Below are 22,793 nucleotides of genomic sequence, written 5' to 3'. Positions count from 1 at the left end.
TGTTTGCTTCTAGTGACCATTTTCAGAAAAAAATGCAGACCAGCTGAGCCAGTGAGAGCATTAAGAAGCAAGGGAAACAAAACAGTAGGTGGGTACGTGGCTCTGCTCTAATTCTAAATTAGTTAATTCTAAATTAGTTAACCTTGTGCTTTTACAAGTGGAGCAGAGCCTCAGAAACAGACCACAGGCTGTGCCCTTAAAAGACTTGAAGAAACCTTTTCTCACTGCACCAGTCAGTTGTTGTTCTTGAAGCTCCTTGCGATGAAATGAAGGACCCAAAACCATTTAGTTGTTGAACACATAAAAGGAAGTATATTTAAAATAAAAAAATTGGTCAGACTGTAGAGTCAGTTACCATTTTTAAAGGAATTTACAGGGCTGCTGTAGATGAGTCTTTTGGAATAGTCAGTTTATCGCAATGCCTAAACTGGTTTCTTCATTGCACAGTATTTTCTTTTAAAATGTGTGCATTTTTAAACAATTACATACATATTAAAAATCAGCATTTCGTTGCTTAAACTTAATTAAAACGTTAATACTCTCAGACAACACAGATCTGAAATGGTGAAACCAGTAATTGCCCCCTCCCACCTTACAACAAATTAAATTGAGACAAAATTACAAACACATTTCACTACATGATTATTATTAATAAAAATCAGTTGTGGTTTTTTTTTTTTTGTTTTTTTTTATAAAGTTGCCCAAAATGCAAGGGATGTGCATAGGTTTACAACTTAGTCAGAATAATATTTTACTTTATTCCCTTGGGTACGTGTTCCCATGAACGGAATGTACTTTGCTGTAGATTACAGGTTTTATCAACACAGATACACCAACGGCATGAACGCTTGCGACTGTCCACATGCATTAAGAGTCAAGACCCAATTTCAAATTTCTAAAAGTTTTACAGAGTTCTTCAAAGAGACAGTATCACATTATCTGGATGTTACACAAAAGTACTTAAAAACGCTACCCTAGGAAAAAAAAAAAAAAAAAAAAAGAAAAAAGGCCTTTAAATTTTATGAATTTGTTTTGTAACCACTAGACTAATTACTTCAAATAAATAAAGGAAAGCAAAGTGTTTCAATCCATAAAATCAGATTCTAAAAAGAATGTAGTGTTCCTCCCCCAAGTTAAAGTAACAGAAACATATTATTATTACTATTAAAATAGATTATAGAAAGCAGCATCTATTTTGTGCAGTTTTTAGGGGCCCTTGAAATAAAAAGCTATGATTTCCAAAAATATAACATTCCAAAGGACTGAATAATACATTTATTTAAAGATACAATTTTATTAAAGTTTAGGAGAAATGATTAAAAAAAGATACTGTCTCTTTAAATTAGCGTTTAACGTTTTTCCCCTGCCTCCTATCTATTTGGACATGACAATAGTTATATTTTAGGTCACACTACATCTAGGTAGTCTCTAGGGGCCAAGACCTGTTGACACAAGGTCAAAAACGAAGAGGTTTTCCATGTATGAGGTGGTTCCCAGTAATGACAGATTTTTTTTTTTTTTCAATTCTCTCGTGACTGGTCTAGTAGACCCAGGAGACCGGGACCCACTGTGAGGCTGTACACACAAGCTCGATGGCTTCCTCCAGGTGCCTGATAGTTTCATCTATTTCATTGTTGATAATTGTTAGGTCAAAGTAGTGTGCATATGTTCTCTGTAAGATTTCAGACTCCTTCTGCAGGCGCTGAAGAGATTCATCCTGTTTGGCAGTCAGAAAAGAAAACAGGAGAGTGAGAAGTTGGATCCTTTCATACTCTTCAACAACATCTTTCTAAACGTTGCTTAACAGAGAAGGAGACGGGCAAATAAGCTGTAGGGAGGGAGACCTAGGTGGTTTAGATGCCCCACCTACATCTATGGAAATCACACGGGAGAAATGGCATTCTCTGGAAGCTGACATTCAACCGTCACTCAGTTCTTGACACTACTGAGACAACACTGCTCTAGTGTTAAACAAGCAAGGCAGAGGATGGAAGCTTACAGAAGCAGCACAGACAGGGGCAGTGACCAGACATGAATAAAATGTACAGAGTGCACAAAGAGAAGCTATTGGGCCTATGTCCAGGTAAGAACATGAGAAACAGGGGAGGGTGCATTGTCAGGTATCAGCTGTTCCTGGTTTTGGGACACTTTCTGTTCAACATCAGTCCTCACTGATCATCTACTGATAAGGAAGTTCTTACTCCTCATTACTCTCCGGTTCCTATTTCAGAGTTTGCCATTTCCAGCACCTCTTGGTGTGAGATCCTGAAGATGAACCACACAGACCACACTCAAGATGGGCTAGCAACAGTGGCCTGGTGCTCAAAATGGCTTTGTGTCAATGTCCTTAAGAAAACGAGTGCATCCTGCTTTGTGGGTGTGCCATTGGATTCTGCAGCCGGCAGCGCTTCAGCGATGGGCTTTGTGGGTGAGGTCCTTTCTCAGGGAATGGGATTGCAAAAGGCTTCTTTCTAGGGCTCTGAGCAATTAACTACAGGGCTCTGAGTCTGAATTTTCTTCCTGCAAATTTACTTGGAAACTAAAAAAAAAAAAAACAACCAACAAAGCAACAACCAACATACATTTGCTGCTTTCAGGAACCTTGAAATAGCCATAGGAACATAATCAAGTCCTGCAAGTTCGGAGTGGACATAGGGGAAAATTACTTATGACCAGAATAGAGAGACTCCTGCTGCTCTACAGTATTCATACACTCACCCTATTTGATCCATAAGCTGGGATACACTTTATTATAACAGAGTTCTAGGCTGCAGGAAGTACAGACACAGTGCCTATAGCTGTTTTCACAAGAAATTATCCTAGGAATAGGATTTTATTCAGCTGATTAGAGACTCTCCCTCTCCCTTTTTTTCTGTTCAAAGTTCCCACGAATTTGTAATTACAGTGACAAACAGCTGTGAAACAGCTGCTTTCAGGTCCTCTGAGGGGAACAACCTGCACTGAGATAGTTCTTCTTTCCCAGAGCTATGAAGCCAGACACTTCTGGGGAAGTTCTGTACCAAAGTTACAGTTCTGCTTCTCTGCTGAGGGCCAGATGTTGCCTTCACTTGATAATCACTACAAATTTCATTCAAAGTCAGACAAGTGCTCCAGTGATGCTTCCACAGAAAATGCCCAGCAAATGCAAATTTAATTTATGCTAGTAACAAACTGGATGATACAGATCAATAGCAATATTAAATACTTTTGTGGAACATTTCATACGGGGAGTGTGTTTTTAAACCAAAACCTATTTAAGTAAACTGCCAGCTTCTCATAGATTCCAAAAGAGACACCAACTTATATCAGTAGAGCATTTAAACTTTTCTGCTTAAATTAGTCTACAAAGGAAAAAAAAACCCATAATTGTAAAGCAGAATATTTTCAGTGCTTTAAAGCTATCATTTTTATATTAAAAACCTGTCTTAGGAAAATCATATGGCAACTTTTGAAAAGTTTTAATCTCATGGCACAAGGATAAAAGTACCTGAACCCTCCCCGTGAAGCCTTAAAACTGTTAGGATTACATATAGCATTTAACTGCTATTCAGATTTCCCTTCAATGTTTTCTTTACCTAGAATGAGAATGAACTTTTCTCACTAAAGCATCTATCTTACTGTGACTGACCATAAAAATGTAAAAACTTACAGCTATCTCATCTAATCTCCCTACCAAGTGGTAGGTAGAGAAGAATGATTACTAGTATTTACCTTGCCCACACAGATGTCACAAAACTAAGACTTAAAAAAATATATATATTAAATTAAATGGTTTTCTGACTTAGTTTCTCGTAGATCCAACTTTACTGGGATCAAAGTGGCTTGTGTTTTGGAATATCTAAATCTCCTTGCCTGATGGAAATGTAAACCATTACTTCTTTCATGTACTTTTAGGGGCAGTAATAAATTTCAGACAGGCCATTGCAGCAGGACCAAATTTCACCAAACTTTCATCTATCACAGATTCTAGTATCTGTACAATAAGTAGTATGTATTTGGACATTCAAAACAATGTCAGGCTTTGCTGTTTCCTCTGCCTGTAATGCCAAAATTCAGCTCTAAAGCTAACACTTCTTCAAAATTTTGCTGGAGTAAGTTCCTCTCAATTTCTCTAAAATATCTTAATTAAAATTTGAATAGTGAACATCACAGATTATTCTCAATGAAGAATATTCTCCAGCAATTGTGTTCTCAATGGTGTAAAAAAAGATAATTCTGAAAATGTTCAGCTAGCTGCATGCAGAAAACTAAGGGCCACAACTTCAGTAATTTCATACATGGGAGCAGGACTTCTCCTGTCTTTTCTTCTTCCCTTAGCTCTCATGAAATGTGTCCATTATGTGGGTCCAGCTGCTGTGTGTCCATTATTGAAAGAGATGTTGCTTTCCCATCACTGGCATTCAGTTCACATTCCTAATCTCTCTTGCTCCACCATAGCTGGGACAGAAAGGGATAAACCTTGGCTTTTATCCATGAAATCTCTCCTACATGCATTATGGCCACCAGTGACATCTTCAGTTTCTGAAAGCAGGGGTTTTGTTTTTTTGGCCTTAAGGTACATATGAGAATAGCTGCTGCTTGTGACAGTCCAATCACAGTCAACTTAAATTCCCTTCTAAGGCTGTGAATGGTGTGTAAACACACTGTCAGACCTTTGCCAATTTTGCTCTAACAGAAAGAAATTCTCATCAATTTAAACAGCTGACGGACTGCAAACTTCTTCAGAAAAATTCTCTTTATTCTTTGGTTGCAGAAAGGGACGAAGCATAGCTAAAATTCAGAATATTCTCGCTGTGTGGTCCTTGATTACTAAGATATTTTGTGTGGTCTATGATGGGCTATAGTGTCTCAAAAGAGATATGCTTAAGATCAGGCCTCTGCACTGATTTTACCACAAAGTTTAGATGTTCAGCTGTAAGAGTAGAAATGTTGCTCTCTAGTTTCTTTTTACTAGCAGATAATTTTAGTGTGGATATTGGAAGTCATCATTACATAAAATTTTTATTCTAGTGGCAAAAGTAATGTTCAATGGGAACAAGCATATCTACATTCTAAAACTACTGAAATAACCCAGACTACCTTGACAGCCCTTAGCTGGTACTTACAGGCAACTTTCTGCACCATTTTGGCAGCTATGTACAATTAGTGCGAGTGCAGGAAAATGAAAAAAGAAAAGAAAAGATGAAATTTAAGAAAACATAAGGGGGGAGAAAAGGACAGTCATTTACAGAAGTGTTCTCAAAAAGAGTAAGTAAAATAAACAAAGCAGGATAACAGGATAAACAGAAAGGGGTACTCACTATGCAAATGAACCTTCCAAAAAGGAAGCATGAATGGAAAATATGAAGCACACACTCTCCACCCTTAATTACTGCCTTGCAGGCTGCTAACACACAGACACAATTTGCTTATCTCCCTTCACGCAGCCCAGTAAACCTTGGGAAAATGAACCTTGTATTCTGGAAAGATCTGTTGCTACTGCCATTTCCTGCCCCTCCCTTTCTTTAAGTTTAATTGGTATATTAATTAGGATGCTTTGGGAAGTGTGGGCCCAGTTTAGCAATCTGTGTGCCTGAGTGAACCTTGTGTGCACAGAGACTTTATTCACAGGGGCTTAAAATAGACAGTCTTACAGCATGGATGCAAACATTTAGAACATACAACTTCTCCTAACACTTCTTTGACATGAACAAATGAACAAATACATTCCCACCACTACAATAAAATCTACATTTCTGTCCTTTTCCCAATGTATTATGGAAAACACTTTCACATATGAACTGTCCCAAATGTCTCTGAATTACTTCCTATACCTAGAAGATTAAATGTTTAGTATCACTGGTGGTTGAGTGAGGCCTAGGAAGACTATTAGGAGCTGAGACACAGGTATGGCGGCAAGAAACCCAGGCACTGATGTAATTCCACAGAATACCTGGCTGCCTGAGCACTGCTGTAGGCACAATACTTGCCTGACACATCCTAAGAACAATTCCAACTACTTTTTAAGTGGTGCGATGCCATTTGCTTGCACAAAGACAAATTATTTGTAGAATACAACTTCTTAGCATTATCTCAAGATTGTAGTGATTTACAGCACATGGCAACACCAGCAGCTAAACAATTACTTCACTAACACTGCAAATTGTGATGTTCTGAGAAATCTTCATCTGTACACCTGTAACATACTGGTTGGAGTAAGCATCCATAAAGCACTGTGAAATGACATAACTTACTGCTGTGAAAGTTAAAAGATTCTTCTTCTCCTTCCATCTCTCTCCCTGGCTACACTATTTCACTGCTTGTGCAGTGAAATATTCTGTGAATATGTTGAAATATATTCTGTATTATTTCACATTGGTGCTTGTCAGAGCCTTTGTAAGCTGCTTGAAAACAGAAAAAATCCATCCAATTTAGAGCTAGAGTAGCTCATTGAAGGATCTGGTAAGTACCATGTCCAGTGAAGACTGTAAATACGTGGCCCAGAAGCAAGTCAGAGAGAATTGCTCCCTTCAGCAATAGCTAAATAAGAGAATGCCTCAGTTGCTTGCAAAATTGCAGCACAAGCTCAGTACTTTCCACACTCCACTTGCTATTTTAATAACAAATCAAAACACTTGCATTTTCATGTTTGCCTTGTTCCTCATTCCCTGCAAGCCTCTGATGTGATGTCATAGTTTCATACTTAGGATATTATAATTACATTTCTGTAGAAACAGGCTGTAGATACAGGGCCTCTGACCTTAATTTTGCATGACCAAGGAGACAGCCAGGAGGTTTGGAAGAGTTTCATGGACAAAGCCAATTGATTAAATACCTTAATATCATGGTTTAAAGGAAGACTAAGCAGATAAAGTATTTCTATAAATACTGTTTGCCCTGTTGTGAGCTAAATCCAGAATTGCTTGATATCATCTTTGAAATTAGTAGCAATCTGCAGAGAAGACACTCTATAAAAACTAAGTAGAAATTCAGGATGTTGACTTTCCATGAAGACTTAATATAATTCCACAAACAACTATCCCTTTGGTCAAAGCTTCCAATTGTTAGAACAGTCTTTGAAATTAATAAGCTTACTTTTGTATATATTTGCTGTATAAAAAAACGCTAAAAGATAAGGGTAGGATGACAGCATAGTCATGGACACCTGTTTCTTCAATTTAGTTTCTTCATATTCTTCATATCAAAATGAACTTCAAGTTCATATTTGGGAATAGAAAAATTGGTTAATGAACAACAGATACATCTAAATCAATAATGCTGCCATACAACTGTCTTTCTGTCTTTCCATTTACACATAAGGAAACAACTGAAGAGTCTTATCTGTGTACTTGAGTCTCAATCTTAATTCTGTCTCTGATACTACATCAGATTGCAACATTCCATACCTCATTAATTCCTGGGGTAATCGTAGGTGCAGCAATAAAAACAACAAAAGGAGCAAACTCTGCAGTTCTCAGGACCTTCAATGCCTAGGTGGAAAAAATCAGGTACTTTAGAAGAATTCCCCCAACAATCAGTGTGAAATAAGGTTAGTCACACAAACAAAGCATATTAAATCATGATTTACCAATGCTGGTATATGTTTTTAACTGATCTGGAGTCAAGATCTTAGTAATACAGACACTTAACTTTCTGCATTGTTTTACATTTGTGGTGGCAAAACAGTATAATATTCTTAACTAAATGAGTTTTCAAGATAATGAAAGCTTCACCATTTTCAGAGAGGTTCTTTCCAGACAGTCTCAAAGAGCACATAGTTCTGTTTGCATTTTTAAACTGAATGATTAACACCAAGTGAAAAAATTCAGTCATGCCATAAATAGGGAAAAAAAGGCAACTATATTTAAGAATAAATATTTATTAGACTACAACTAACTTTTGACTTTTTCTACCTACCAACACATTATTATTATTATTTTCTGAAACAAATTAAAATGTGATGTGAAAGTTTTCAAGAGTTTAAAAAGTAAGCATAGTGAAGTTTTTTAAAATGTGAGCATAGCACTAATGGAGTAAATGCAGCACCAATCTTCTGAAACAAATGAATGGTTCTGTGCAAAATAAAAGAGCTTTCCTTAAAAAGTTGACTCAGTAATGATTTATTGACACACAGAGCTGTCATATGTGAAACTTTGGTACAGATCCAAGCTAGACTGAAGTGCAGGACAGCACGTAAACATACCTCAGCTGAACTTAAATGGATGGACAGGATAAAAGTAAGACCACTAAAGGTCAGCCTTATTTTGGTCTTTCTACTTCCTGTCTTCTCCAAAGTTTTTTCTTAAAAAACCCCCAAACCAACAAACTCCTATAATCTATCCTTTTCCCAAGCTACAGCAGTTTTTATCTCTGCTGCTTGAAACCCACCTATATATAAAATCTGTACCAACCTCCCCTAAATAAGAGATAAATGACATATGTGAAAGTCAAAAAAACCCTTGCATAACTAAGAGTACCCAAGGGAAAACAGGCAAGTGGTGTAAGATAAGCAGGAACAAGTTCATTAATAGCCTGACCTTAATGAGCTGAGATGAATGTATGAGGAAGCTGATCAAGAAAGAGGCTTGCAAGACACATGTTGGAGGACACTTAGCAAAGGCTGCTGATACCAAATATAAATGTATTCTAACAAAGATTAAAATGGCTTCTGAGAACTGTGATGTTTCTGAATAATACAAGTTGAAAAGATTCATCGAGAGAGTTTACTTGAAACAGCTGCTCCATTTGAAGGAACTATAAATGCTGCTTTCCCTGAGAATTGTTATATGTGGGATTTTACTTTTCAGAAAAGCACCACACCAGCATACTATGCAAACTGTCCTACATAATTCATTATTTCATTTCTGTTATGAAATTCTTTAGGATTTTTATCTTCTTGAATCCATTCACAAAAGAAAAAAGGCAGCAAATCTAAATACATAACAGTATTGGTTACAATTTTAATTCATCTTTTCTCCCTTTTCTTCAAAATGCAAGAATAATATAAACATCACATTTGTTCATACTCATGTTGTTCAACTTAATAAAACATATAAACATGCCCCCATGAACTAAAAGTCACGTCTACTAAAAGTCATAGAGTACATGACTATTTCAAAGGAAATATATCAGAATTTTCCACTTAGGATTTTATACAATAAATGAGCCAACTGTTAAGTGTTTACAAAGAAACTGATTTTCCTTCCTGACCTTTTCCAAAAAAGTATAATATTGCAACAAAGAAAGGAATTTATAAAGTAACAACCCTCATCTGATCATTGTGGAACAGGATGAGTACTGGTGATTGACCACAAATGTTTCTGGCCATTCTCAGTAGGATATGGAACCAAGACTCTGGTTAGGAACAAGATAACAATCTAATACAACAGGAATTTTTGAAAATACTGAAACTTTACTCCTGACAATCACTCTTCTGACATGTTTCACTGGACATGAGGCTAATACAGTAAAAAGTTAGAGGGTAGATTTTCAAGTTACAGTGGCTATATACCAAGCCAAACCATGAATTTGTTTCTGCTGTCTGTTCTTCTAATCAGCTGATTACCAGAATTCTACTTCCCAGACTGAAACCTTGGTGTTCCAGGGACTTTTATTTCACATTACAATGTGCATAACTTCTCTAGTGTTCAATAACTAAAAACAAATATGTATCAATAAAATTAGGCTGAAGGATTTGTGGCAAATATCATTTTCACATACTTCTGATTAATTACCTGAGGTTCTACATCAAGTATTGCAATTAGTCCCTGCTCATGGATCTTTCTTATTGTTTCCAGTTTTGTCCCATACATTGCATCCTCATGGCTGCCATACTCCAAATACTCATTGTTTGATATATCCTGCATCATTTGGTCATGTGATACAAAGTAGTAATTTTTCCCATTTTCTTCATCTTTCTTTGGAGGTCGGGTTGTGTCTGAAAATACAAAATCATTTTAGTACATAAGCAATATTAGGACTATATAGGGCTTTTTGCTTCATTTACCAATACCTATTCACTGAAGGACGACCTGTCAAATCACACAGAGAACAACAAAGCAAGAGCTTGTGGCAAGCAGAATGACAGGGGCTGGGAAAAGCAGGGGCTCGGGAGATATGTGTTGATTTTTACATTTTCTATGTCCCTTCATCTCCTGACTTGCCCAACACACAAGAAAGAACAAAAGGTCACAAATAACCTTTTATCAGTCAAGACTGTAAGACCTTTGCTTTCATTAGCAAACAAAGGACAGATTCTACAGTTTTTACAGTTTCTAAACAATTCCAGTAACATCTCTGTTTTATCCCAGTGGCCAAGTACTGAGTGCAATTCTGTTCAACACCTTCACGAATGATCTGGATGATGGGGCAGAGTGCACCCTCAGCAAGACTGCCAATGACACAAAACTGGGAGGGGTGGCTGATACACTAGAGGGCCGCGCGGCCATCCAGAAGGACCCTGACAGGCTGGACAAACAGGTTTACAGGAACCTCATAAAATTTGGGAAGTGGAAGTGCCACGTTCTTTGCTTGGGGAGGAACAAACCCATTCAAATGCTGGGGCTGACCCATTGGAAAGCAGCTCAGGAAAAGCCCTGTGTGGTTCCTGGTAGACACAGTTGAACACAGTTGAGCCAGGGATGTGCCCCTGTGGCAAAGAAGGGCTAAGGGTATCCTGGGATGCATGAAATGAAATACTGGCATCAGCTGGATGGGGATGATCCTTTTCCCCTGCTCAGCACTGGTGAGGCCACACCTGGAGTGCTGTGCCCAGATCTACGTTCCCCAGTAAAAGAGAGACATGGACATACTGGAGAAAGTCCAGTGAAGGGGCAGTAAGGGACTAGAGCATCTTTCCTATGAGGAAAGGCTGAGAGAGCTGGGACTGTTCAGCCTGGAGAAGACAAGGCTCAGGGGTGATCTCTTAATTTTGTGCAAATATCTAAAGTGAAGGTGTAAAGAACATGGAGCAAGTCTCTTTTCAGTGATGCTCAATGACAAAGCAAGAGGTAATGGCCACAGACATATGTGTATTATGGTTGGACTTGGTTTCCAACCATGACAATTCTGTGATTTTGTGAAAAACAGGAGTTTCTGTCTCAATGTAAGGAAACACTTTTTCTCTGTGAGGGTTATTGACCACAGGCACAGGTTGGTCAGAGAGGTTGTGGAGTCTCTGTCATTGGAGATCTTCAAAATCCACCTGGACAGTCCCTGGAAACTGATTCTAGGAGGTTGTGCTCGAGCTGCATGGTTGGACCAGATAATCTCCAGAGGTAAGGATCTCAGCCATTCTGTTGTTCTGTAGAATATCTGCTCTTCTTTTCTCCACAGACATGCCAATATCTACTTGCTTCTCTTTGTCTAATATTCCCTCACTAACTGATTTACTCTCATATTTTTCCACTATCCTATTTATGTTAGTGACATAACTGAAACACCACATCTCTTCCCATCTCTTCACAGTACTCTTCTTGAGTACTGTGTCCAGTTCTGGGCCCCTCAGTTCAAGAAGGATATTGAGGTCCTCGAACAGGTCCAAAGGAGGGCAACCAAGCTGGTGAAGGGACTCGAACACAGATCCTATGAGGAGAGGCTGAGGGAGCTGGGGCTGTTCAGCCTGAAGAAGAGGAGGCTCAGGGGAGACCTCATTGCTCTCTACAACTCCCTGAAAGGAGGGTGTAGCCAGGGGGGGGTTGGTCTCTTTTTCCAGGCAACTCTCAGTAAGACAAGAGGGCATGGTCTTAAATTGTGCCGGGGGAAGTTCAGATTGGATATTAGAAAGAATTTTTTCACAGAAAGGGTGATCAGACATTGGAACGGACTGCCTGGAAAGGTGGTGGACTCTTCGTCCCTGGAGACATTTAAAAAGCGACTCGATATGGCACTCAGTGCCATAGTCTAGTGACTGTGGCGGTAGTTGATCAAGGGTTGGACTCGATGATCTCTGAGGTCCCTTCCAACCCAGCCTATTCTATGATTCTATGATTATATGATCTATTTAAATCACTATCATAAGGAAGCAACTTGTGTCTCCTTAAAAGACACCAGCATAAAGTGCTGTATTAAATGCTTAAATCTGAAACTTTCACATAGGATTATAAGATTTATGGCAGAAATTAAAAAAGATTACTGCTTTTCTGGAGTGGGGCTGGAAGTTAGGTGATGTCTAAAACGGAGATCTAAATATCATATTGATGCTTAAGCATCTGAATTTCATCCTGATTTGCAGTCTAGTCTTTTTAGTCTTCTCATGCTGTCAGGGATGCAAGTTCAGCACTTCCACAGAGTGGAACCGAATGAAGGTAACTTAAGGCATGGTCATCATGGGATGGGGTGACTCTACTTTAATAACAATTTGAAGGTGAAATAACTAGTTCAGCTTCTACCTCTCCACACCAATACAGTTAATACTTGAGAGAGACTGGGTGAAAAGCATACTGCAAAACATTTATTTCTCTGCTTTGGAAACCATATTTGCTGGGTTAACTACACTGTTCCCCCCCTGTAATCTTGACTGTATTGAATAACATGTACAATACAATACAGTACAGATACAATGTATATCAAAACCCTTGTCTAATTCAGGATTTTAGTCTTTCAATATAAACAGCAGTGTATAAACCAGTGCAGTTTCACACTGGGGGGATCTAATGACTCGTGCTTTCAAAAGGCCTGCCCTTCTGTTTTCCTTCTCCTGGCACTAATTTCTGTCTAACTCCTTAGTGAGCAAGACTGGGGAATTTAAATTAGCAGCCAACTAACCCTTTCCCCCTTCCTAATAGGTCTGTAGATAAGTTCTTAAAAATAACACTTTTTAGCAACAACCAAAATCCTTATAGGTAGAAAAATATGTGCCATTTTAAAGTAAAGCACTAACAAGGCATAAAGAAAACTAAATGCAAAATGGTCATCAATGTCACTTCTGAGCCATAAAGCCAGCCTGAAAGAGTGGCCAGTTAGCAGCTGGATGTTCTTGTTTCAGTTTGCCTAGCTTGAGGAAAAGGGTGAATGTCCCTTTATGAACATGTAGGAGGATATGAAATTCCTGCTGTAGTATCAACAGAGAATTTCATGAAGGGAAAACACTCCTGTGCTCTTTGTAACAACTCACTTGTAAGCAGTGAAGTTAATTGTTTGGGGTTTTTTTCCTCCCTCTCTTTGTTTTTTTCTTTTTTAAATTCTTGTCACCTTGTCATCTCTGGAAACTTTAACTTATTTTAGTATAATACCAGTTAGACTGTGACTAATTAATTTAAAGCATTCAGATAAGGTATACATTAAAGGTTCTGTCTAAATCCGGTTTTATTTTTCTTCTCATGGGGATTATATGCAGTTTTAAATCTCAAGGCTGTTCCCATTTTACCTGAACTGTGAAAGTAAATTATCACAGAAAAATGAAAAATGTTTTAGCCTTCATTCTAAAATAATAAATAATAAAATAATAAATCATAAACCTGTGGGACAGAGAGAAGCATGCTTAAAAAGAAGTTTTGTGATTATCGAGAAACACTTGATGCAAAAGTAGTGCTACTTACTACCTCCCCCTCTGAAAAAACCCCAAAGGAATATACCCCAGTCCTATCACAGTTCCCACCTTTATGATAGGATTTGTCTCAGCAGAATCAAACACATATGGCAGTAGGAGGGGTGTGGTGTCAAGGACGATACAAACAATTTTACAGTACACTGAACATTGCTACTTACGAGGAATGGGGTAAGCGAATCTGTCTGGGTGTTTTGTGATGAGTGTGTTTTTTATGTGTCTTCTACCGACACCGTGTGCACCTAATCCACAACACAAAAAAGAATTACAAATTTTCCACTAGAAGGCATTCAAGACTCTGCTGTTATGGTCAGAATAATAACTCAAAATTACCTAGTAAGACTAGTGTTTTCCGTTTGAATGCTGGCAGTTTTACTACTTCTTCATATGTGACGAGATCTAATTGATCAAACACTAAAACACAAAAGAAACCCCCACAGGGATAAGACAAAAAGGTATAGTAAGGGTGATAATTAATTGTGCTATGAATCATAAACGTAGCAAGTTTTAGATTAATGAAACAAAGTAACGCGTTACGGAAAAACAAAACCATTTCATTGTGCAATTTTAACGAAAGTGTTCATTAAAAAAATTGTTAAAAAGCAATAACAAAGCTACTGAAATGCTCAAGGAAGTTCGCATGTCCCTTCATGCAGTATTCAGCAGACCAGAAAACTTAGCTAAAATGGCATGCCATTCATGTTTGCATTCCTAAGAAATAGCAATACTAAAGAAAAATTTGTAGACAGTGACCAACATGAATACAGTATGAGAACATCTATTTACACTAAAGATAGGGATACTTTCATAATGATGTTTTAACAAAATCTATAAGAAATGCATAGAGAAGAGTGTTAATGCTTTGTATCATTTATTCTTCAAAACAACCACCCTGTTAATTGTAATTAGAGTTCTCTTTAAACACACGTGCTAGTTAAACTGACATGCTTTAAAAACTTGTGACAGAATGAAGAATTCTGACAAAAAGTGATGGCATTACGTAAAAGAACCTCCATGGTATTTAGGGAAAAATTGTCAAGGTATTATTTCAGAAAGAATTTCAACTGCAGTAGAAAATGAATGAATTCCAGCATGCCTATCAGTCTGTTGTCAATTGCCAAGGTATATAATGATGGACAAATCAAGTTTTGTTCGCTTTTCTTCATTTTGTTCATTAAAAACACTTTATTCCTCCTGTGCAAAATAACACAACATTTCTGGTACTACTTGCAGAATTCTAACGAGAAAGAAGCCAGGAGCCAGTTAATAATCTTTATAAAGATTACAGCAATCAGCAATTGTGCAGAACAATGAATAAGAGTTTTCTGTTCTGTGTTTAAGCACGCTACACAAAGAGGGGAGGAAAGACTGCTTCTCGAGTAGGGGATCTTTGATGCCTTCCAAGTCCTAAGCTGGTGTATTCACCTCAACTATATTCCATTCATCAGTTAGGATGAGGATGGATATATCCCTATCCCTCTCCCCCTTTCCTAAACCCCTCAGAAAAGTAAGCAGTGGCAAGAGCTTTGGTTTGCCCTAAGCCACCAAGATAAGCATTAAGGATCTGGAGCCTCACAGAAAGCACAGGCTCTTTGTAATAAAGTCTCTGTTAAAGCAGCAAAGGATTTAACTTAATGTATTTCTTTTTATAGGGCAGATTTTTCAATTCAATCGCATTCTTAGTTACCCTAGAGAAAAAATAAAACTACTTCAATTTGGTCTAACAACAAATTAGTCAACTGACATACTCGAATCTTTAAGACTTTGAAAAGATACAGATATGAAAACTACCTATTTTATTTGAAATATTTTTAATTTAATCCTACAGAACAATCTCCTTCAACTTTTCCCCAAATATTATAAGCAAGAAATTGGTTATATTTTTCTTCCATTCTGCAAACCTACAGACATGGAATTCCTACTACTGCCCTTTTTACACCTTCACACTATTTAAACTAATTAATATTTCTTTTCATATTAAAAAAGGCTAAAATATACATGTTAAACAGCTCTACCATTCTAACTGCCTAGGCCTGCAAGTATCTTTTTACTTAAAAAAAGTAAGAAAAATTAATCTTATACTTTCTTCTTGAACAAAACCACATTATGTTAGATACAAACAACAGGAACAAACAACAGAAATGGTATGTGTATTAATGCTTTCATCACAAACCAGCAGCATGGAGAAGATGTGTCTCAGTCTACAGAGAGTTAACTAATGATTGTAGGGTTTTCAGGAGCAAAACAAAAATGATTAATTTTTTAATATACACAAGAGAGGAGGAATACAGGGCACATTTAAAGGCTGAAGTTTAATGCTTCTGTACTACTAGCTAATAAAGAAAAGGAGTTCTTGAAAGGAAACAGTAAGAAGCAAATAAAGAGGCATTGTCACTTGACAGGTTACTTACATGCAGAGAGGCCATTGGGAGTAAGACAGCATGAAAAATGTACAGGGGTCATTGAGATATGGCTTGTAATATATTAGTAAAATAAAAAGTATATGCACAAAATAAACTTTACCATGCAATAGTCTAAACACAAGGCAAATAAATCACATTAAGAAATGATAAACATATTTTATAAAAGCTTGGCAATTTTTTACTTAATGTATAATATGAAGCATAGGCTCTAATATGTTCTAAAGACTGTTCTTTAATGAAGTCCTACAATAACACTTCAGTAAAATAAAAAAAATATCTAGGTATCTCTAGAACATTTACAGAAACATCTGGGAACCTAATAACGAAAAATTTAATTTTTTATGTGGACTTTGGCCTATAAATGACTTAAAGTGATAAGACATGATAATGAAATTGTCTCTTGAAGGACACCATACTCTAAAATCAAGCGTAGAAGATAAAAAAAAGGGGTATTTTTCTTGTACAGAAGAATATTTTTGCTTTTAATTATAACAAGTAAATAAAGTATTTTCCTCTTTACTTCATAAACTGTGTCTGATTTGCAGAATAATTTCATTTCTACTTCTAGTAATATCCCAACATATCATATCAAAATCTTAGCTTTCAAATCATTAGCTAGCCACACTCATCTTAGCTGACTATTAAATATTTCACCAGGTCATTTCTCTGCACACCAGTTCAATCTCATTTCTAAGAGAAAAATAACAAGGAAGTCCAAATTGATTACATACTATTAAATGATTTACTGAATTTCATATTATGATACAAGAATAATAATTTATTTGTTCTTGTAAGAGCAATTAGACTGGATTAGTCTTCTCAGTTCCAAATTAATTAGGCTTATTTTGGATCCAACAGAAGAAAAGATCTGCCTTATATTCTGAGGCAGCTGTATTGAAAGCTTGCAAAAGCGAGTGCTGTCCTATTTCTGACTAAAGCAATACCAGATGTGAGAAAAGTAGTTAAGAAGAGATAAATTGGGTACCACCTTAAACTCATGTGAGCACCACAGCATTTCAGTATCTTTATATCCTATGTTTGTCATCACTCACTGGGTTTTTACTGGCATCACCTTTAATACCTCAGGGGCACTCAGATCAGTTAACATTTCTAAGAGAAACCTTGATCCCAATCTGTGTTTTCATTAACTTTTTGAAAGGGGAAGTGTCACACAGTATTTTGAAAATAATTTATTTTATGTTAATTTTGATAATTTTTAATATCCATGTTTCTCATTTTTGGCAAAAGCTGTGCTTGGATGTGAAGTGACTAACAGCACTGATGGTGGCAAGCAGTAAGGCAGGCAAATTCTGTGACTCTAAGTGCTGTCAATTTTCTTCAAAATGACCCCCCTGCATCAAGACAGGAAGGTCTTAAATCCTTTCGAGGATTTAATTGATGGGAAGTCTTTGAGCTAAATTTGCTCCTGTAGTATTGCCTGCTCCTTCTTCCCTGGCCATCCTCTCTCCTTTGCTCATTCCTTTGCAGCAAGCTGAGATTACTCTCACTGATATTGTTAACAACGTAGCTGAACTGGGAACTGTATTAAGAAATGCAACTGCCCTGAAGTTACATTTCCATTGTTTTTTGTTGCATTGTTCTTCAATTTATTCAGTTAATACCAAGGCTGTGCACAGTTACACTGGCACAACTGAGGGGTGCAGCCAGGCTGTGGGAATGTATGCTGGGAGCAAGGGATAATACTTTCAAATCAGTACTATAAAAAACATAGATCCATAAAATCCAGTTTACTCTCAAGGTTTTATGTCCAGGTTGTAGTTAGTAAAACATGGTTTAGTGCTACTGTAAGGAAGTGGAAACATTAAAACAAGCAAAATGTTAAACCAACAAAAGGAAGTAAGTTAAAGCTTTCGATCTCTACTTGTAAGGGTTTTCAGGATAATAACTAATTCTGTATTTAACATCTTAAACGTCACAGTGAATTAGGAAGTATAAATTACAATTACTGTTCACTTTCTGAGATTTTATTTTTAAAGGCCTGCTAATAAACATAAATTCTGTAGTACTGATATATTATGAGCTCTAATGCTGCACATAGGTTGTATAAGTAAGGAGAAATATGAAAGTTTATATTGTTTAACTGGTGCATTCAAGAATGCAACTGAAAAACCTGCCAGAAATTAAGGCAATATCTAACATAACTTTCATTACAGTGTTGGTATATCTTTTAATTCTAATCAAAATCTCTGCAAGTCTCCCATGAGACCACAACAAAATATTTATCATCACAGTATGTGATATCTATGCAAAAGCAATAGAAACAGTCTTGATACATTGAGTATTTTATATTAACAGAAGACAGGAACTAAACTCTGCTCATGAATGGAGGGGTCTTCCTTCTTTACTACTAAAACTAAGAAATATTGGTCAGTAAGGATACACTTGCTCTACACTTGTACTTTCAAAATTTTCTAAAACAAATCAATTATTCAGCAGTCTAAAAATAAAACCAAAAGTTAGGATTCAGGCTGAAATCACTTCAAGTAGGATAAAATTCCACAGTTTATTATACTTGGTAACTGTTAAAAACACAGTGACTCTGCAATGGCTCTTACTCCCAGCTGTAATGCTTAAAGAAAATCTTTCACAGTGTTTTCACATATATAATCTATAACTTCTATAATATGTAACACATATTAACAGGATGCTATTGGAAAGTCTTCCGTAGAGCACTGTACAGTTATACAAATTGCAAAATTCATATCATAGTGGTTTCTAGTGCTCCTTTAAATACAAAAACCAAAATGATGTAAACCTACATTAGGATATATTATGATGCATTCATTTTGTTGCTATATACTTAAACAGCAAAGAACAAGCAGAGTAATGTTGGCAGAATTAGAATTTTATTTATAGTTTCTTAAGTAACTCATTGTTTAACAGTGCCAGCTGAACAATTGGCAAGGTTTATATTGTAAAAAATCTAACCTGTTACAGAGTTAAAGATGCTTGCTTATTTTTTTTTTCCATACCTGCATTGTGCTTTGCCAAATATTTGTCTTTGTACTGCTTTTTTTTCTTTCCAAACCAAGTACAGCTGGCCTGTTGCTCCTGTTTGGTCTTCTCCATGGCAATGCAAGCAACTCGCCTGGCATATAGAGGAAAAAAATTTTTTTTGTTGTAATCAATGTATTTTTAAAAAGCTGCACAGGATGAATTAGAAAAATAAGACTTTTTAATAGTACAAGAAAGAGTACAGTAAAACCTTTTTTTTTTTTTAAATCACTTAAATGCATAAGTATTTTGATATGAAGAATAACTTCTAAGTGGTAGATTATTAAATCTCACTGATCAAGTGAGGATGGGAGGAAAGGTAACTTCTAAAAATGTCTGTAGACCAATTTGCAGCAGATTAGACTGGAAAATCATGAAGCATGAGAAAACCACCATGGTCTAAATAACTTCAGAGCAAGCTGTGCTGTGGAACTGTACTGAGGTTTATCTTTAGGATGAAGTATTGCAAGTGTTCCTCTTGTAATGCACAGCAGCATCTCTCTCATGTCAGAGCTTGCATGGGAGCTCTTCAGATGGAAAGAAATGTCTTGTCTACCTGTGTCTATTCTAGCAAAATCTCCCCTAGCCAGTCCAGGTGGTACAGGTGCTGTTAAGCCCCTTACAGCACTCTAATTCTTTTACGTAGCAAACCTTGTATGAAGTATTTTCAGCTTGGTTATCCATTTGGTAAACTTTCTTGGGCTGCAGCCATAATTTCCATGGCCAGGGACTTGCTTGCCTCAATTTGTGCTGATACATTTTAAATATTCACTAAGGAGCTTTTTCAAGAGGCTGTTTAAAGGCTCTGCGTTGCTTTTGCAGCAGTTGGTGCCATTGTTCATTAAATCTGTAATTCAGGAACCTTTGCATTGTGATTTCTTTCTGCTTTTTGGCCTTCACACAAAAAATGTAAAAGAGAGAAAATCCCAATAGAGAAAACTCCATTAATGACCTTTGTTCTTGACATGTTGCTAACACCTTATTTCTGCAGCACTTGCATGTAAGCAGCACTAACAAAACACTGTTTAGAACTTAAAAGGAAATTTATTCCATTACATAAACAATTTGTATATAGCCTTCAAGCCTAGTTTTCTATAGTATATCAGAAAACACAATGTTTACTGACACAGGTGTTTATTTTTCTCATGTAACCACACATATGACACTGCATGCTATCCTTACTGCTATGCATACATGAGAAAAATAAGAAAAAAAATAATCAGTGCCACGCAAACTGATGCAATATAGACTGTCCTTTTTAAAAAGAGAAAAATTACACAAAATCTAGCTAAGCAACAATAAAAAGCATGACAGACAGAAATAAAAGCAAAGCTAAATTCATTCTGATAGAAAACTGAAGTCATACCATTCTTGCAGTTCCGGAGAAGGAATAAGACCTGCAGTACCATTTTTGGAGTTCTCAAGTTTCCCCTGCCACCAGTTGTGATCATCTTTACTAATGATTTGGATGATATCACCAACTCGGAATCTGATGCCAGCTTCTTTGCAAGGAATGAGGTCATCCTTTGCTGGATCATATTCAAATTGTGCTCTTACATATATCTACAAAAAAGAGTTTGTAAAAGACACTGAGATATTATTACTGGTAGAGTATTAGGAGTAAGAGGTGACAATTTGATCTGTGCATGGAGCTACACATACTGGGTGCAACAAGCAAAGGAAGAAACAGAATGGCAAAAGCATAAGAAGTAGTTGAAAATGAAACAGAACCCCCCCCCCAGCAAACAACGGAGACATCTAATGTTATTTTGAAAGTTCGTGTCTTCTACATACTCTAAAACCTGGACAGCAAAAATGCTAGTCCCTCAAATCAATATTAACTATACACGAACCATTAAAGATTAAAAGCCAGCAGCTTGTAACTTAAACTGTGCTGTACTTTCCAACTGAAGCCCCCTGATATGTTTTAAAAATTTGTATGACAAGAAATTTCATTGGACAGTATCAAGGACTTAGGCTACACTGCTGGTTCTTAGTATTTTGATTGATGGAAAATTTAGTACCTTTTTAAAAGATTCAATAGGAGAATCTGTGTTGCCCCTATTACATGTAGTTACTTGGGAGGAATTGGGAGGATTCTGGGAATTCTCTGCATAGATATTCAGTAAAAGTTGACTCCTGTATAAATGAAAACTAACTATTTGAGTAAGCTATTCTCTAAGAAACATTTAAGAAAGAATTCAGATTCTGACTTCACAGCTTTAAAAAAATATATTAATCCTTGCTTTGTGGGTTAATGAAGTCTTAACTATAGAAAATAAAAATAAAAGTGACCTCCATCTTTGCTTGCTAATTATGTCCCTGTAGCATACAAGGATCTTAAAATCAGAATTAAATGTCATCCAAGATGGGCAATTTCCACATTTTATGAACTTCAAAAATCAGCCTGTAGCATACCAGACGGCCATGTATATTATAAATTCTACTGCTAATTCTTACTAAAAATTGACTGGATTAAAAAAAAGTAAAATAGTAAAATCTTGCAAAGTAATATCCTTTATCTAAAGTGTAACAAACTCTTTTCAACTTTGCTCTAATTCTGTTCCAAAGCCAGCTGTAATTATGCAGGACTGGCACTATTATGTAGTTTATTTCTACAATGATCCAACTTCGATTTCAATTTTCCTTGGAATTCTCTGGAGAGGGAACATCTTTCTTTGGTCCATGATGACACATTCTACCATCAGTCCAATATAAAAAAGTTAAGGGACGTTACTGAACGTAAAGCTTTTGCTTTAGGAGGCAAAATAAGAAGCTATCTTGAGACTTACCAAGCCTTAATAGAAACTATCCTTACTATATTTTTTTAAGAACCATGTTCATATTAATAATCAGTTGTCAGTACAATGTTTTAGAACTAAGTATTCAACACTTCTCCTAGTAGTCTCCATTTCATCTAAAATATAAATTCGAGCTTCCCTCTAAGATAAAAGTCTGAAATTGTCACCGCACAACAGTGTCTATCAATGCATTCTGAACCAAACCAACATCTCTAGATAACTTTACAATGACTTTCTAAGTCTCACATATATGGATACATTAAAAAAAAAAAAGCTATTTTGAATTAGCCACAAACAAATGAGTTAAGAGGAAAAAAATGAAAAAAATGGAACAAATTTTACAAGCTTAGATGTTTTAGTCTAGCACAGAGAGAACATGAGTGGGAAAAAGATAAGCAGGGATGTTCACTAGCAGCTAAGTTTACAAAAATTCCCATGGAGGACATCTATTCACCTGTCGTCCTTTTGGTTGTGTTGTCGATGGCAAGTCCTGCAGAATAAAGTCAACCCAGGAGAAGAAATTTTCATTTTACTTTTTAAAGGTATACAACACCGTTTGTTAGTGATTCATATTACATTACAGTAAAATGGTAAGTCAGACAAAAGGATAAAGCATTGACCCATGTTTAGAAATACTGTTTTTCTTAAAGAAAAATCAAACCCAGGCTGTTTAGCAGCAAGCTGAAGAAAGCAGGTAAAAAGTTTAAGCGGATAGAGAATGTGCTTTTTAATAAATAATTCAGCATCTTCAACACAAAAGCACTGTCACGTGAAAGAGGCTTTTTACATGAATGCCTTTTCCACATAATATCTAGTCTTGTTTTAAAACAAGAAGTGTGGCTATAATAAATACTAAAATTGTTATTATAAAAATGTATGATGTATTAAAATGTGATTATTTGTGCTGAGGAATAAGATTATAACTACTAATTGTGTTACAAATTCCATGTAATTCATGAAAAAGTCTTAAATGTTTCAGCCACACAATTATTTTTCATTATATGAATAAACACTTAAGCTCCTGGCAAG

The 22,793-nt window shown here is 36.3% G+C and overlaps 1 protein-coding gene across 4 annotated transcripts in view; it reads right to left on the bottom strand.

Moving 5' to 3' along the window:
- Positions 1–284: 284 nt before the first annotated feature.
- CASK (calcium/calmodulin dependent serine protein kinase) overlaps positions 285–22,793 on the bottom strand; it is a 195,638-nt gene continuing 173,129 nt past the window's right edge. For 3 of the 4 annotated variants that reach the window (XM_030450329.1, XM_030450346.1, XM_030450354.1), the window contains 8 exons: positions 22,219–22,254; positions 20,330–20,526; positions 18,942–19,057; positions 13,859–13,939; positions 13,687–13,767; positions 9,714–9,916; positions 7,386–7,469; positions 285–1,717 (listed from right to left, as the gene is read on the bottom strand). In XM_030450329.1, coding sequence (XP_030306189.1) covers positions 1,541–1,717; positions 7,386–7,469; positions 9,714–9,916; positions 13,687–13,767; positions 13,859–13,939; positions 18,942–19,057; positions 20,330–20,526; positions 22,219–22,254 — 975 coding nt within the window. In that variant the 3' untranslated portion in view covers positions 285–1,540. The remainder of the gene's footprint in view (positions 1,718–7,385; positions 7,470–9,713; positions 9,917–13,686; positions 13,768–13,858; positions 13,940–18,941; positions 19,058–20,329; positions 20,527–22,218; positions 22,255–22,793) is intronic. The other variant, XM_030450337.1, reaches the window with a different exon arrangement.

This window comes from Calypte anna, chromosome 1, assembly GCF_003957555.1.
Source record: "Calypte anna isolate BGI_N300 chromosome 1, bCalAnn1_v1.p, whole genome shotgun sequence".
Classification (NCBI taxonomy): domain Eukaryota; kingdom Metazoa; phylum Chordata; class Aves; order Apodiformes; family Trochilidae; genus Calypte; species Calypte anna.
Note: the sequence above shows the minus strand (reverse complement) of the source record. Positions and strands in the feature narration are given on the sequence as shown.